General features: G+C 46.5%; 1 protein-coding gene across 6 annotated transcripts in view; it reads right to left on the bottom strand.

Moving 5' to 3' along the window:
• Positions 1-15,654, bottom strand: part of plxna4 (plexin A4) — a 691,435-nt gene that overhangs the window by 212,970 nt on the left and 462,811 nt on the right. For all 6 annotated transcript variants that reach the window (XM_086010677.1, XM_086010680.1, XM_086010678.1 and 3 more), the window contains exon 7: positions 10,812-10,965. In XM_086010677.1, coding sequence (XP_085866803.1) covers positions 10,812-10,965 — 154 coding nt within the window. The remainder of the gene's footprint in view (positions 1-10,811; positions 10,966-15,654) is intronic.

The raw sequence follows: 15,654 nt of genomic DNA, 5'->3' as shown, positions 1-15,654 counted from the left end.
TGTGGAAGCTGCAACATTAAATAAATTTAAAACGGAGATAGACAGTTTCCTAGCAGATAAGGGAATTAGGGGTTACGGGGAGAGGGCAGGGAAGTGGACGTGAGTCTAGATTCGTATCAGCCATGATCCTATTGAATGGCGGAGCAGGCCCGAGGGGCCGTATGGCCTACTCCTGCTCCTACTTCTTATGTTCTTATGTTCCCAGTCCCTGTACTGCCCATCACTAACTCGGAGCAGATTCAACAGCTCACAGAGGAATGATCTGAGCACAGGCCTGATACAGCAGAACCCACTTACAGTCAACCTGATTTTAGCCGAGTGAGTGAGTGAATATTGGCAGGTCATTCGACTGCAGAGGGCATCATCACCAAGCTCGACCCTGTCCTCGCCACACATGACCAGAAGAGTCCTCAGGATAGTGATTGGAATCCTGGCCACGGGGTGCAGTGCCCAACTGCAGAACCCCTACCTCCGCCCTGACTGAGATGGGCTAACTCAGCTGAGATAGGGTTCAAACCGAGGGCTTCGCTGATCTCCATAGCGCAGCTACAGACTGGATAAATTCACCAACTGCCCTCTTTACTCCTAACCACCCCATTTTCCTGGTCTTCAAATCCGGCAAAAAAAAACCTGCCTGGATCAATGATTTGCGTTCCCTCGATAATTAGATTGTGGAAGTATAAATAAGGGAATTGTATTCGTATCTAAAGTGGAATTATGCAGATATAATTAAAGAGGCGTTCTCGTTTATTTTGAAGAGGGAGAATAGTTATTACAAATCTTCAGTGCCACACACAAAGCTACAACATTCCTTTTATTACCACTTTACATCCAAAAAGTACATTAAAACGATTTTTTAACAAGCACCTTTCAACAGAGTGAGCTCCTTTAAGTGCCCAGCGTAAATAGTATTACATCACTGTTGCTCCCTCCCTTCCCTCTACCTGGCGCAAAGAAAGGCAACATTGCCACCAGATGCCCATGACTAACAACATGGCAATGGGCATGGTCGCCGACAAAAAATAATAATACATTTCCGCAGCGCTCCCTTAGAGAATTAGGGGTAAAAATTCGGGTGCTTTACGCCCCCGTTAGCAACCTAAGAGGGCGGTAACGGGACGCAAAGCAACTAGCGCCCAGACGCGGCGCCACCGACGCCTCCCGCAAAATTCAAAGGGGGCGCTACTCAATTTTTAGCCCTTAGAGTCAGAGCTGTCTTAACCCATAGACAGCCAACAGGTCCAGGATATTTCCATCTCCCTGGGCGGGACAGTTTTCAACACACACACAGTGCTGCAAAAACAAACACTCATATTACAGTAATAAAATTGCCGAGAGTAACTTGCAAGAATAAGCACTTTAACATGCAATTTAAATTGAGATTAATAGATTTTTGTTAGACAAGGGTATTAAAGGATACGAACCAAGGCGGGTAAATGGAGTTAAGATACAGATCAGCCATAATCTAATTGAATGGCAGAGCAGGCTCGAGGGGCTGAATGGCCTACTCCTGTTCTTATGTTCTTAGGAGGGGACATCACAGCCAAACCTGATCCTCATCCAACTTTCCAGCTTAGACAGCAATTTGTTTCCCTTCCATAGCTCAGGGACTCGATGACAACTCAGCACAGGCCAGGAAATGACCGTTCTACAAGCATAGCCCGGATGCCTCAAGAACACATGATGTGATGTAGTTAGCCACGAGCAAGTGCGCTGCGTAACTCTCATTCATTGTTTCCCGGGACCTTGAAATTGCAGAACTCCTCACTCAAGTCTTCCCTTCCTCTTACAATCTACAGGCTCTTACAACCCAAACTTGGTGTCAGTCTACTTCTTCCTCATTCACTTCGCGTTCTCGCTTGTTCTTAACAGTCTCGGTAGACCTCTGCCCCCTCAAGTGTTGGCAGTGACAGATTGACTCACTCAGGCGGACGTAAACACTCTCGCCTCTCACAGAATATTGTAGATCTAAGACCCACTCTGGGATTTGAGTGCACAATCTAGGCTTGCGCCACAGTGCGGTACTGAGAGAAGGCTGCACTGAGGGAGGTGCTGTCCTTTAAAATGAGATGTCCCACCTGCACCTTGAAGGCAACAGGACACTTCGAAAGCAAAGATTGCTCCCAGTTTCCTGGCCAACATTCATCCTTCACCCCAATACCAAAAACAAATTAGCTGGTCATGCATCGCGTTGCAGATTGTGGGATCTTGCTGTGTGAAAAATGGCTACCGTGTTTGCCATAACATAACAGTCGTTGCACTTCAAATTTATTGGGCTGGATTTTCATTCAGGAGTCGGGTTGGAGGCGGGACTACAACTTTCGGGGTTGTAGTCCCGCCTCCATCGAGATGCGGCCAATCCACGCGATTTTAACTTGATTGACCTTGTTGAGCCTACCCAGTGGGCTCAGCAGGCCAATTAAGGGCCACCTGGCAACAGGTGACGTCACAGACTGAAATTTCATCTGTCAAGAGGTTTTGACAGATGAAATATCAGCCTTTCACAGCTGTTTGTAGCTGTCAAACACTGACAGTCTTACTTCTAACATGAGTCCTTCTCCACAGACTCAGTTAGAAATCTCTCCTGCACAGAAAGCTGAAGGCTGTCACTTTTGACAGTTCGCAGCCATTCTGCTTTCTGTGCCGGTGAGATGAGGGACTCCCGAGACCTAAAGGAAGGCTGAAAAGGTAAGTACATGTAAGTAAAACTTCTTTACACACTTTAGACACACCAAACACACTTACCTCTACACTCATGCACCCATCACTCACCTGAACACTGACATCTCGACCCCTCCAAGCCCTTCAACCCGACGGCCCGCCTCGCAAACGTGGCGTGGTTTGGAGCCGTCGGGAATCACACATTTCAAGATTCAAAATAGGTATTAGGCTAAAAACTGCATGTTAACTACCTGTTAACAGGCAGTTCATTGGCACTAATCCCTTCCCGCCTCGGGGAGGCGGGTCCCAGTGCGGGGCGGGTACCTGCCTCCTTTAAAACTGGCATGGAGGCGGGTTGGATGCGGGATGGTGTCGGGACCCCCGAATTCAGGATTTTAAACCCCCGCATGCCTCCAATCCCGCCTCCACGGCCCAATGAAAATCTTGCCCATTGTGTGTGAAGTGGTTTCGATGTGATAAGGATCTATAAAAATGCTATTTTTTGGTCTTCTAATTAAAAGAAACTGCTTTGCTTATCAAGATGTCTGGATAATAAAAAAAAGAACCCACCTTTCACGACCTCAGGACTTTCCAAATCGCTTCAAAGCCAGTGAAGTACAGTCAGTGTTGTAATGTGGGAAACACGGCAACAAAATTGCACACAGCAGGGTCCCACACACAGTAGTGAGATAATGACCAAATAATCTGTTTTAGTGATGTTGGTTGAGGGATTATACACTGGCCCCAGGACACCAAGAGAACTCCGCTGCTCTTCGAATAATGCTGCGGGATCTTTTATGTCCACCTGAGGGGGCAGACGGGGCTTCGGTTTAACATCTCATCCGAAAGACGGCACCTCCGACCGTGTAGCACTCCCACAGTACTGCACGGAAGTATCAGCCTGGACTTGGTGCTGGAGTGGGACTTGAACCCACAACCTTCTGACTCAGAGGCGAGAGTGCCAACACTGATCTACGGCTGACACCTGGGAATGATGGGAATGAACGGGAATGGCGCACGGAAATTTTCGGCTTGGACTGAACTACTCAACATTGATTTTCCAGTGAAAAGCTAGACAGCCTTGTTTTTAATCTAATCATAAATTTGTTGAAAATGCAGTTTTATTGACACAAGACATTTCCCCATTTAATGTGTCTATCCACCGATGCACATTTTCTTCTATTTAATTACTTGAATATTTATTTGCGCCTCTCTATATTTTAATGTAATCTTGACCCTGCATTCAGAGCACATCAGCTAGTCTGAGAGTCGAACCGGTCACATAATTTAAAATGTAATTAAAATATTGACAGATAGGAAAGCCTGAAAATTAATATTATTTTTCCTATTAAAGGTGATGAATTGGTAAATGACGTTGAGAAACCACGTCAATTTGAATTAAGCTGGTTTCGGCAATTCAAAGTGTAATCACGGAGCAGGATAGCTGGAGTAGAGTTTCCGCTCGGTTGCGCTGTCTTTTTCGCCGCAATTCGCCCGAAATCAGCGCAACCCGTGCACAAAAATCGCAGAATTCAAAGCGCAAATTAGAACATAAGAAATAGGAGCAGGAGTCGGCCATTTGGCCCTTCGAGCCTGCTCCGCCATTTAATGAGATCATGGCTGATCTGATCTTGGGCTCAGCTCCACTTCCCTGCCCGCTCCCCATAACCCTTTGTTCCCTTATTGTTCAAAAACCTGTTTATCTCCACCTTAAATATATTCAATGACCCAGCCTCCACAGCTCTCTGGGGCAGAGAATTTCACAGATTTACGACCCTCTGAGAGAAGAAATTCCTCCTCATCTCCGTTTTAAACGGGCGACCCCCTTATACGTTCTGCACAACTCAAGTTTTCGCGATGTTTTGCGCTAGTTTAAAAAAAAATTGAGCTCGATGCTGGCCCCGCCCACAAAACTGGGCACGGCCCCCAGATCGAATTCATCACCATTGGGAGCTTCCACTAATTGCGCTTGTTTGCGGGCCTTCGAAGAGGCTCATCTTCCAATTAGGTGCTTTACAGCCTTCTGGACTCAATATCGAGTTCAACAATTTCAGATCATAACCTCGGCCCCTATTACATTTCTATATATTTTTCATCTTCTGCCAGCGCATTTCACACTTCATCTAGAGCCGTCTTTTGTCTCTTTACTTGTCCTATCACCATCTCATCTCGTCTTGAATACCTCTTAATGTCTCTTCACTTCCCTTTTGTTCTTTCATCCCCTCCCCCATTTCCCAGCCCCCAAACTGGCCTTTTAATCTGTTTCATTTCCTGCCTTTTTTTTCTCAGTTCTGAAGAAGGGTTTCGACCTGAAACGTGGACTCTATTTCTCTCTCCACAGATGTTGCCTGGCCTGCTGAGTTTTTCCAGCATCTTCTGTTGTTATTTCTAAAAGTTAAGCTGGTTCTTTTGGACGCAAGGACACTAATAGGCACGTTTTAAAAGCTTTTGAATGTATTTTTATTTATTTATTACGAAACTGACTACTGTACCCCAATGCCAATAGCAAAAGGTTCTGTGTATCATCGAATCATAGAAATTTACAGCACAGAAGGAGGCCATTTGGCCCATCTTGTCCGTGCCGGCCGACAAAAAGCTATCCAGCCGAATCCCACTTTCCAGCTCTTGGTCCGTAGCCTTGTAGGTTACGACACTTCAAGTGCATATCCAAGTACTTTTTAAATGTGATGAGGGTTTCTGCCTCTACCACCCTTTCATGCAGTGAGTTCCAGACCCCCCACCCTCTGGGTGAAAACATTTCTCCTCAAATCCCCTCTAAACCTCCTACCAATTACTTTAAATCTATGGCCCCTGGTTATTGACTTCTCTGCTAAGGGAAATAGGTCCTTCCTATCCACTCTACCTAGCCCCCTCATAATTTTATACACCTCAATTAGGTCTCCCCTCAGCCTCCTCTGTTCCAAAGAAAACAACGCCAGCCTATCCAATCTTTCCTCATAGCTAAAATTCCCCAGCCTAGGCAACATCCTCGTAAATCTGTAAATACTCAGCAGGTCAGGCAGCATCTGTAGAGAGAGAAACAGAGTTAACGTTTCAGGTCGATGACCCTTCGCCTGTTCTGACGAAGGGTCATCGACCTGAAACGTTAACTCTGTTTCTCTCTCCACAGATGCTGCCTGACCTGCTGAGTATTTCCAGCATTTTCTGTTTTTATTTCAGATTTCCAGCATCCGCAGTATTTTGCTTTTGTATCCTCGTAAATCTCCTCTGCACCCCCTCTCAGGTGCAATCACATCATTCCTGTAATATGGTGACCAGAACTGCACGCAGTATTCTAGCTGCGGCCTAACTAGTGTTTTATACAGTTCAAGCATAACCTCCCTGCTCTTATATTCTATGCCTCGGCTAATAAAGGCAAGTTTCCCATATGCCTTCTTAACCACCTGATCTACCTGTCCTGCTACCTTCAGGAATCTGTGGACATGCACTCCAAGGTCCCTCTGACCTGCACTTCTCAGTGTCATACCATTTATAGTGTACTAGCTGGGGGGGCCTGGCGTTGCCAGGGCAGTTTACAGGGCGGCGCGGTTCACGGCTGCTCGCTACCGCTCCCCCGCTGTGTGTGTCGGGCCGAGCGGTTGTGAGGCCCGGCCCGAGTGACCCCAACTCACCTCCCGCTCCGGCGGGCTGACGCAGCTGCCCCGCTCGTTGTTGAGGAAAAGCAGGGGAAAAAATGGCGGCGACTATTCGGGAGGCTGCAGGATTAGGTCCCGCCCATGACGCGCCGATTGGTCAACCATCAGGTCACTGAACTGTAGGATTGGTCAACCATCACGTCACTCAAAGCTAATGAGCAGTAGGATTGGTCAACCGCTAATGAGCGGATTTTTGAACGTTTTTTGTATACTGTCCGAACAATTTTTGTCTGACCATAAAGTAAATACACCTATGACACTCCCCTGATTATCAGCTTTCTTTTGATATAACATATGTGTAGGTACGCTCTATAACTTTTGAGTGTATAGCGGACAGACAGACATACAGACAGACAGACAAACCAACTGCTTTATTATTTATATATATAGATTCCCTTGCCTTGTTAGCCCTTCCCAAATGCATTACCTCACACTTCTCCAAATTGAATTCCATTTGCCACTGTTCTGCCCACCTGACCAGTCCATTGCTATCTTCCTGCAGTCTGCAGCTTTCTTCTTCATTATCAACCACACAGCTGATTTTTGTATCATCTGTAAACTTCTTAATCATACTTCCTACATTCAAGTCCAAATCATTGATATATACCACAAAAAGCAAAGGACCCAGTACTGAGCCCTGCGGAACCCCACTGGAAACAGCCTTCTAGTCACAAAAACACCCTTCGACCATTACCCTTTGTTTCCTGCCTCTGAGCCAATTTTGGATCCAACTTGCCACTTTGCCTTGGATCCCGTGGGCTTTTACTTTCATGACCAGTCTGCCATGCGGGACCTTATCAAAAGCCTTGTTAAAATCCATGTGGACTACATCAAACGCACTGCCCTCATTGACCCTCCTTGTTACCTCCTCAAAAAATTCAATCAAGTTAGTCAGACACGACCTTCCCTTAACAAATCCATGCTGACTGTCCCTGATTAATCCGTGTCTTTCTAAATGAAGATTTATCCTGGCCCTCGGAATTTTTTCCAATAATTTTCTCCCCACCGAGGTTAGGCTTTTGAAAGTCATTTTCCGCAATTTAAAATCGGGTTACTCACAGGTGATGGATTGACACTCTGATTAAAAATGCTTCTTCTTTGTGTGAAACCCATGTTCAGCTGTATTAATCAAACTGCACCTAGTTACCACTCTTAAATATATCAAGGAATATTTCTTTACGCAAAATTTTGTTTTAAAATGGCGTTTTAAAATACTGCCTGATTGCACTGGTTCTTGGCAGATTTTGCGCCTGCCAACATGCAAATGAGTTTGAGCGGCAACTTAAGGGAAACAACACATTTCTCAAAACAGGTGCAATTTGCCCGAGTCAATATGCAACCTTTCATGTAGCAAGGTCAGGACGTGATTTTGGACAAGTCGGGCAACCACCTGTTCAGGCACTACCATCCTCCCAGCTGAAAGAACACAGATGGAATCCAACAGAGATAGGCACAACAAAAACAATCCTAACCATTGCTAAGTTTGGGTCTTATTGATCAGTGCAGTACTCAGCCACATCAGTGTATACTTGAACTATCAACGTAGTTTCAGCAGCAATTGATTTTCCTATTAGGTTTAATGCAGGTTACTGCTCCGAACATCTTTTCCTTCTGATGAGCAAGGCACCTCGAGGTACCAGTTTTCTCCCCATTTATTTTAATGGGTGCGATCCGTTTAAGTGCAATTCGCTTGTAAAAATTTCAGTTTACAGCTATATTGCCAACAAGCCTTTCAACTCATAGCGGCTCGTCAGTGAAAGGTAAGAGGCTTCGAGCTAAAAGGCCGTGATGCCTGACAGTAACAACTGGAGTCGAGTCAGGAAGCTGGTGTAATCGAGAGCGCTGAGAAACCCCAGGTGAAAGGTCGTGGGTCATCGTGAGAAGTGACAAAGGAACACGTAATGGCAATCTTCCAGTCTCGGTAAAAGCAACGAGCTTGCAAAAATATCACGAAATGTTGTTTAGTTCTTTTTCTCAACACTCGTAGATTCCCCCACGGCTTTAGCGCAGAATGTCAGGGCATAGCTCATTTCTCCGAGTGCATGAGTGACACTGTGGGTTTAGGTATGGGGATCTGCAGCTACTGCAGGGTGCAAAGCTCCACCTGGTGGTAGCTGCGGGCATGATTGCGAGCCACAGAATGGCGGTGCCCAAATAAGGAGTGCGCAACGTAGCGTAGCTGGTCGATTGCCCATTGCATTGCACACGGGGGAGTGATGACCAAGTGAAGTCATCAGGTGGGGTTAGAGGTCGTGGGATAGTTGGACCAGGAAAAACCAAGTGGTTAGGATTTGGAATGCACTGCCTGATAGGGCGGTGGATACAGATTCAATAGTAGCCTTCAAAGGGAATTGGAGAAATATTTGAAGGAGAAAAAATTGCAGGGATATGGGGAAAGAGCCGGGGAGTGGGACTAAGTGGATTGCTCTTCGAAAGAGCAGGCGCAAAGTCGATGGGCCGAATGGCCTCCTTCTGTGCTGTACTATTCTATGATTCTATGATAATTCAGTCCATAGTAAATTCAGTAAAACATGCTGCCCCTACTTTTGCATTCCCATTATATATTACTAATAGATCAGCAATAGATTGTCAATAGATCAGCAATAGGTTGTCTATAGGTCAGCAATAGATTGTCAATAGATCAGCAATAGATTGTCAATAGATCAGCAATAGATCATCGATAGATTGTCAATAAATCAGGGCTGATTATCAATAGATCGTCAATAAATCAGGACTGATCATCAATGGATCATCAATAGATCAGGATTGATTATCAATACATCATCAATAGATCAGGACTGATCATCAATGGATCATCAATGGATCATCAATAGATCATCAATAGATTGTCAATAGATCAGGACTGATCATCAATAGATTGTCAGTAAATCAGGACTGATTGTCAATAGATCAGCAATACATTGTCAATAGATCAGCAATAGATTGTCAATAGATCAGCAATAGATTGTCAATAGATCAGCAATAGATTGTCAATAAATCAGCAATAGACTGTCAAGATCAACAATCTCCAGTATGATTTGGACAGGTTGGGTGATTGGGCAGATGCATGGCAGATGCAGTATAATGTGGATAAATGCGAGGTTATCCACTATGGTGGCAAAAACAGGAAGGCAGATTATTATCTGAATGGCAATAGATTGGGAGAAGGGGAAGTGCAACGAGACCTGGGTGTCCTTGTGCACCAGTCGCTGAAGGTAAGCATGCAGGTGCAGCTGGCAGTTAAGAAGGCAAATGGTATGTTGGCCTTCGTAGCGAGAGGGTTTGAGTACAGGAACAAGGATGTCTTGCTGCAGTTGTACAGGGCCTTGGTGAGACCACATCTTGAGTATTGTGTGCAGTTTTGGTCGCCTTATCTGAGGAAGGATGTTCTTGCCATGGAATGAGTGCAGCGAAGATTCACCAGGCTGATACCTGGGATGGCAGGAATGACGTATGAGGAGAGAGTGGGTCGATTGGGCTTATACTCGTTGCAGTTTAGAAGAATGAGAGGGAATCTCATTGAAACTTATAAAATTCTGACAGGACTGGACAGACTAGATGCAGGAAGGATGTTCCCGATGGCGGGGGAGTCCAGAACCAGGGGTCACAGTCTAAAGATAAGGGGTAAGCCATTTAGAACTGAGATGAGGAGGAATTTCTTTACCCAGAGAGTGGTGAACCTGTGGAATTCTCTACCACAGAAGGCAGTAGAGGCCAATTCATTAAATATATTCAAGAAGGAGTTGGATATATTTCTTAAGGCTAAAGGGATCAAGGGATATGGAGAGAAAGCAGGGACAGGGTACTGAATTTGGATGATCAGCCATGATCGCATTGAATGGTGGAGCAGGCTCGAGGGGCCGAATGGCCTACTCCTGCTCCTATCTTCTATGTTTCTATGTCCACTTTTATAATGGTAATTTCCTATGTAAATTTGTCACGCTGTAATTACACTCTCTCGCCACTGATGGTGCTGCAACCCCTCCACTGGGGGGAGGCTGTAATTACAGCTTACGTTTATTTAGGGAACTTCTAATATCAACGTGGACATAGGAATTTAAAAGGGGAAACGTGCAGAGTCGCAAGATATACACACACATATATAAAATAAGCTTAAACCACAGATAAGGAAAAGGAGAAAATTGCAGGGCTATGGAAAAGGAGCGGGGCAGTGGGATTAATTGGATAGCTTTTCCAAAGGGCCAGCACAGGCACGATGAGCCGAATAGCCTCCTTCTGTGCTAGAAGATTAAATGATAAGCCCTGTCCAATTTTCAGGAGTGGAGTAGCGAGCAAAATGAGTCACATTTGAGACAAGGATGAAACGTTTCAATTGTAGCTCCGTCAGTCAGGTTTAACTCTACAAACAGGAAGAGTCCCAGGCTGTTACAAGTAGCACGATCACTGCAATAGATTGTGTGCCAGCAGAAAACTCCCAGTTCCCCCTCTAGTGTCTAGATCAATGCACTGCACCCTCGAGATTCTGCCTCTTACCTTTGTCGGTCAGGATTCGAGGCACCTCTTTCTCCGCCGGAGAAATGCACTGAATCACGTTCCCCATCACCAGCCCATCCATCTCCGCAAAGTCTTCAAACGTACAGTTGACGCCTGCAGAGAGCTCCGGCACGTTATGAGCTTCCAGCACCAGCTGGGAAAGGAAGGGCGAGGGAAAAAAAACGTCAAAAAACATTCTAGTCGGGTTTGGTCAGCACAGACACGAAGATGCAATGCAGATGAACCTCTCCTCGTTTCCAACTGTATCTTATTTTCATTTCCTCTCACTCAGCTCTCCCCCTGTCCTGACCTTTTCTCCCAATACCATATGATATGACTTGACAAGAGGTCGGCCATTTAGGACTGAGATGAGGAGAAATTTCTTCACTCCGAGGGTTGTGAATCTTTGGAATTCTCTACCCCGAGGGCTGTGGAGGCTCAGTCGTTGAGTATATTCAAGACAGAGATCAATAGATTTTTGGACACTAAGGGAATCAAGGGATACGGAAAAGAGCGGGAAAGTAGAGTTGAGGTAGAAGATCAGCCATGATCTCACTGAATGGCGGAGCAGGCTCGAAGGGCCGAATGGCCAACTCCTGCTCCTATTTCTTATGTTCTTATTGTATCATAATCAGATAACTCTACAAAAAAACAAGCTTTTTCTAACTTTTTCTCTAATTTTACAACATCCCCCCCCCCCCCACTCCCAATATTCTCCCTTTCTCTCCTGAAGGTAGCGATTCAGACTGCAGTAAGGTTCCTCCTTCTGATGTCCCACCCCAGTGACGACAGTTCATGGGTGAGCCCAAGCAGCGAATGTCAACAACATAATTAACCTGAGGGAGGGGTGGAGATGGAGGGGGAATGGGCACAGCCAAGCCGCATCCTGCCCAACGTCCACACACTTTCTAGCATGGGTCACGGGACGAAGACTCAGAAGTGGAAATCCTGGCTGACTCAGGGCCCCGAGATTTACTGTAACGCGCCTGTCCCCACTCCAGCAGAGGCCGGGAATTGGAACCGGGATCTTGCTAGTCTGCATATGCACTTCCGCACTGTGAGGTACATCTCTCTTATTTCTTTGACAAGGAAATTAATGTGCGTGAATAAAAAAGAAAGAACTTGCATTTTATATACCGCCTTTCCACAACCTCGTGATGTCCCAAAGCGCTTTACAGCCAATGAAGTACTTCTGAAGTGTGGTCACTGTTAATGTAGGAAGCGTGGCAGCCAATTTGCGCTGAGCAAGCTCCCACAAACAGCAATGAAAAAAAATGACCAGATAATATGTTTACGGTGGTACTTGAGGGGATAAATGTTGGCCACCAGAGAGAACGCCCCTGCTCTTCTTTGAATAGTGCCATGGGATCTTTTACGTCCAACTGAGAGGGCAGATGGGGCCTCATCTGAAAGGCGGCACCTCTGACAGTGCAGCACTACCTCAGCACTGCACTGGAGTGTCAGCCTAGAGTTAGTGCTCAAGTCTCTGGAGTGGGACTGACCCAACCCAGAGGCAAGAGTGCAACTCACTGAGCCCAGGTCTATATAGTGCGGCTGGAGTAAAAAAGATAGACAAGCATAAAATAAACATCACAACACCTCAGTGAGGAAGTGGGAACAGCGGGAATCTCAGTGTCGGGTCTTGTTGATTCGGGAACAGAAGCAAATGTTTCCTCGTTCCAGTTATGGCCGACAGCAGGATACTGGGTAACCATGGAAACGCCTCAGTTCTGAGCCACTGGTTCAATATGATGGCCTCACCTCATGGAGAAAGTTCTGACACATGAACAGTTTTTGGCAGAGATGCGACAATTCTGGTCACCGTGGACACCACATTCCTTCCTTTGACTTGGATGGTTACAATCTCACTTTTAAATCCTTTTCATTTTCAGTTTTTTTTTGTAATGTTCATCATGTGAGGGGGCGCAGTGCTGGGGAACGGAACCCTTCCCATTTCAGCACCTTCCCAGACCAGCTGCAGCACAGCCAGATGCAGAGCGGAGCTTCCACTACTCTGCTCAACAATATGCCTCAGTCCCAACCTCAGAACAACACCCCCGCTACTGAGATAGTTTTGTCTATTTCCCACACCAGCCATCCTGCAGCCTCTGAGTAAGATGGTCCATTACTGACAAGTATGGGGCGGTTTTGTGCTGGAGGAGGAACAACAACAACTTGCATTTATATAGCACCTTTCACGTTGTAAAACATCCCGAGGCGATTCACAGGAGCATTATCGAACAAAATTTGACACCGAACCACGGGAGACATTAGGACAGGTTGCTCACAGAGGCAGGTTTTAAGGAGCATCTGAAAGGAGGAAAAAGAGGTAGAGAGGCGGAGAGGTTTAGGGCCGAGGCAGCTGGAGGCAATGGCCGCCAAAAGAACAAGACTGAGACTGCCCAAACTCATTCCGCGTAAAGACCCTAACAGCCAGCAGACAGGGACTTTCATCTCAACAATCTCTGGGCTGATTTTGAACCCAGGTCCCTGACACGAGAGGCCAATGTTCTAACCCACTGGGGGGCACCCAATTCCTCATTTTGTTCAAAAAATAAATAAATCCAAGGCCAAAGTGGTCAGGGGTACAGTAAGATTACTGCGCTGTCGTTTAAATCCATTTACATCTCAACTATCACGCCAAAGCTACTGCCAGATAGCATTGGTCGTGATGAATATTGTTGCTGAGTCTTCAGGGCCTCAATGGTATTGGAAGTTTCCGTCAAAAAATAAACTTAGGATTGTTCTCCACAGGGCCAGGCAGTAATTTTACTATTTGCTTTTCCAGGAGCTTTCAAAGGCTCGTTCCAGAACATTTCCTGCTGTCACAGCACATCCAGAGACACTCTTCGCTCAGATTATCTTCCAATGGAGCAGTCCAAAATGAAACCCCTTCCCATTTACAGCTGACTCCATGCAAGCCTCTCAATTAGGCCTGCACAAAAGTTCAAGCTAATCTTCTTGAGAGGCGCACTCCGGTACAAAGATTTTTTTTCTTCTCACTTCCTGACCTCCCCACACACCTTCAGCTGTCCTGATATTTCAAAAAAAAATCAGAGAGGGTGGCTTAAACTCAAGGCCACAAAATAATAACCTGTCGCTTACAATTCCCACCACAAATTGGAGACGCTTTTTCGCCTAGGCCCCAAATTACATTTCAGAGCAAGTGATGTTGGCAGGCTGTGCTGAGAAATAATTTGCTGTTGGAATACAAAACCTGTCATTTTTTATCTGCAAATGGAAGTTGGCAAGGCATAATTTCATAACCTATGTTTTAAAATAATGCACTGTCCCTTTTTTCCAATTGCTGCTGAAATTACATGTAGCAGGATATCAGGTTCGGTGAGTTACATGGCCACACAATGAAGCCTCTCACTTTCTATCTTCTCTCTCCCCACCTCCCCCCACCTCAAGGCTGCCTCAGCTCAAATAGAGAGGATGCCACAGTCATGTTACCACCTGGAACAAATCTCTTCTAATTGAGTCTGAAGGGCACCACTGGCAATAATGGGATGCAGACGCTCTTTCAAATGGGCGAACGGGATAATAGCAAAGGAATGGAGCCTCCAAACACCAAGGGGTCAATTTTCCTGAAGCTGTCGGGAAAAAGGCAGGACTCCAACTTTCGGGTTTTAGACCCGCCTACTTCGACGTCTGGCCAATCCGCGCGATTTTCCCTTGATTGACCTTGTTGAGCCCACCCAGCGGGCTCTGCAGGCCAATTAAGGGCCACCCGGCAACAGGTGACGTCACAGATTGACATTTCATCTGTCAAGAGTTCTTGACAGATGAAATATCAGTGTTTCACAGCTGTTTGAAGCTGTGAAACACTGACAGTCTGAGTTCTAACATGAGTCATTCTGCACAGACTCAGTCAGAACTCTCAGCAGCACTCAAAGCTGAAGGCTGTCACTTTTCACAGATCGCAGCCGTTCAGCTTTAAGTGCCGGCTGAGTGATGGGCTCCCGACGGCTACAGGAAGAAAGGCTGTTAAGGTAAGTACAGGTAAGTAAAAGTTCTTTGCACACTTTAGACACACCAAACACACTTACCTTTGCACTCATGCACCCATCACTCACCTGAGCACCGACATTGCGACCCCTCCAACTCCTTCAACCCGACGGCCCGCCTGCTCTAACCTGGCGTGGTTTGGAGCCGTCGGGAATCCCATACGACACCCCTCAAAATAGGGATTAGGCTAAAAACTGCCTAGGCAGTTAATTGGCACTAATCCCTTACCGCCAGGTTTTGGCGGGTCCCAGTGCGGGGCAGGTACCCGCCGCCCCTGAAACTTACGTGGGGCGGGATTTTGGGCGGGATGGTGTCGGGACCCCCAAATTCGGGATTCCCCCCCCCCCCCACACGCCTGAAACCCCGCCTGACGGCTCCAGGAAAATCGACCCCCAAGTGTCAAATGCTACGGTACAGCTATTTAACATATGCAGTGTTACGATTGAAACACCGGAATAATTGGTTTGTTTTCAACAAGAGCAATTTGATGTACTGCAGTGGACAAGCTCAAAACAGGCCGGTCGATACCATACAACAGGGAGAAGATTACTTCCACTGGTGGTTCCGTGGGTTAGCGGGCAGTACTGGCAGCTCTGGTAAACCAATTACTCAGGAGGAGGAGGAGGCGAAGATGGTGGAGGAGATAGAAGCAGAGGCGGAGGGGTGATGGAGGAGGAGGAGATGGTGGAAGGAGGTAGAGGAGGAGGATGGGAGGAGGAGGAGGTGAAGGAGGAGGAGGAAGAGGAGGAGGAGGTGAAGGAGGAGGATGAGGGGAGGAGATGGAGGAGGTGGAGGTGGAGGTGGTGAAGGAGGAGGAGGAGGTGGTGGAGGA

This window comes from Somniosus microcephalus, chromosome 17 (genome assembly GCF_052327205.1).
Source record: "Somniosus microcephalus isolate GS21.2 chromosome 17, FLI_Smic_1.0, whole genome shotgun sequence".
Classification (NCBI taxonomy): domain Eukaryota; kingdom Metazoa; phylum Chordata; class Chondrichthyes; order Squaliformes; family Somniosidae; genus Somniosus; species Somniosus microcephalus.
This window is presented reverse-complemented; position numbering and strand designations above follow the sequence as displayed.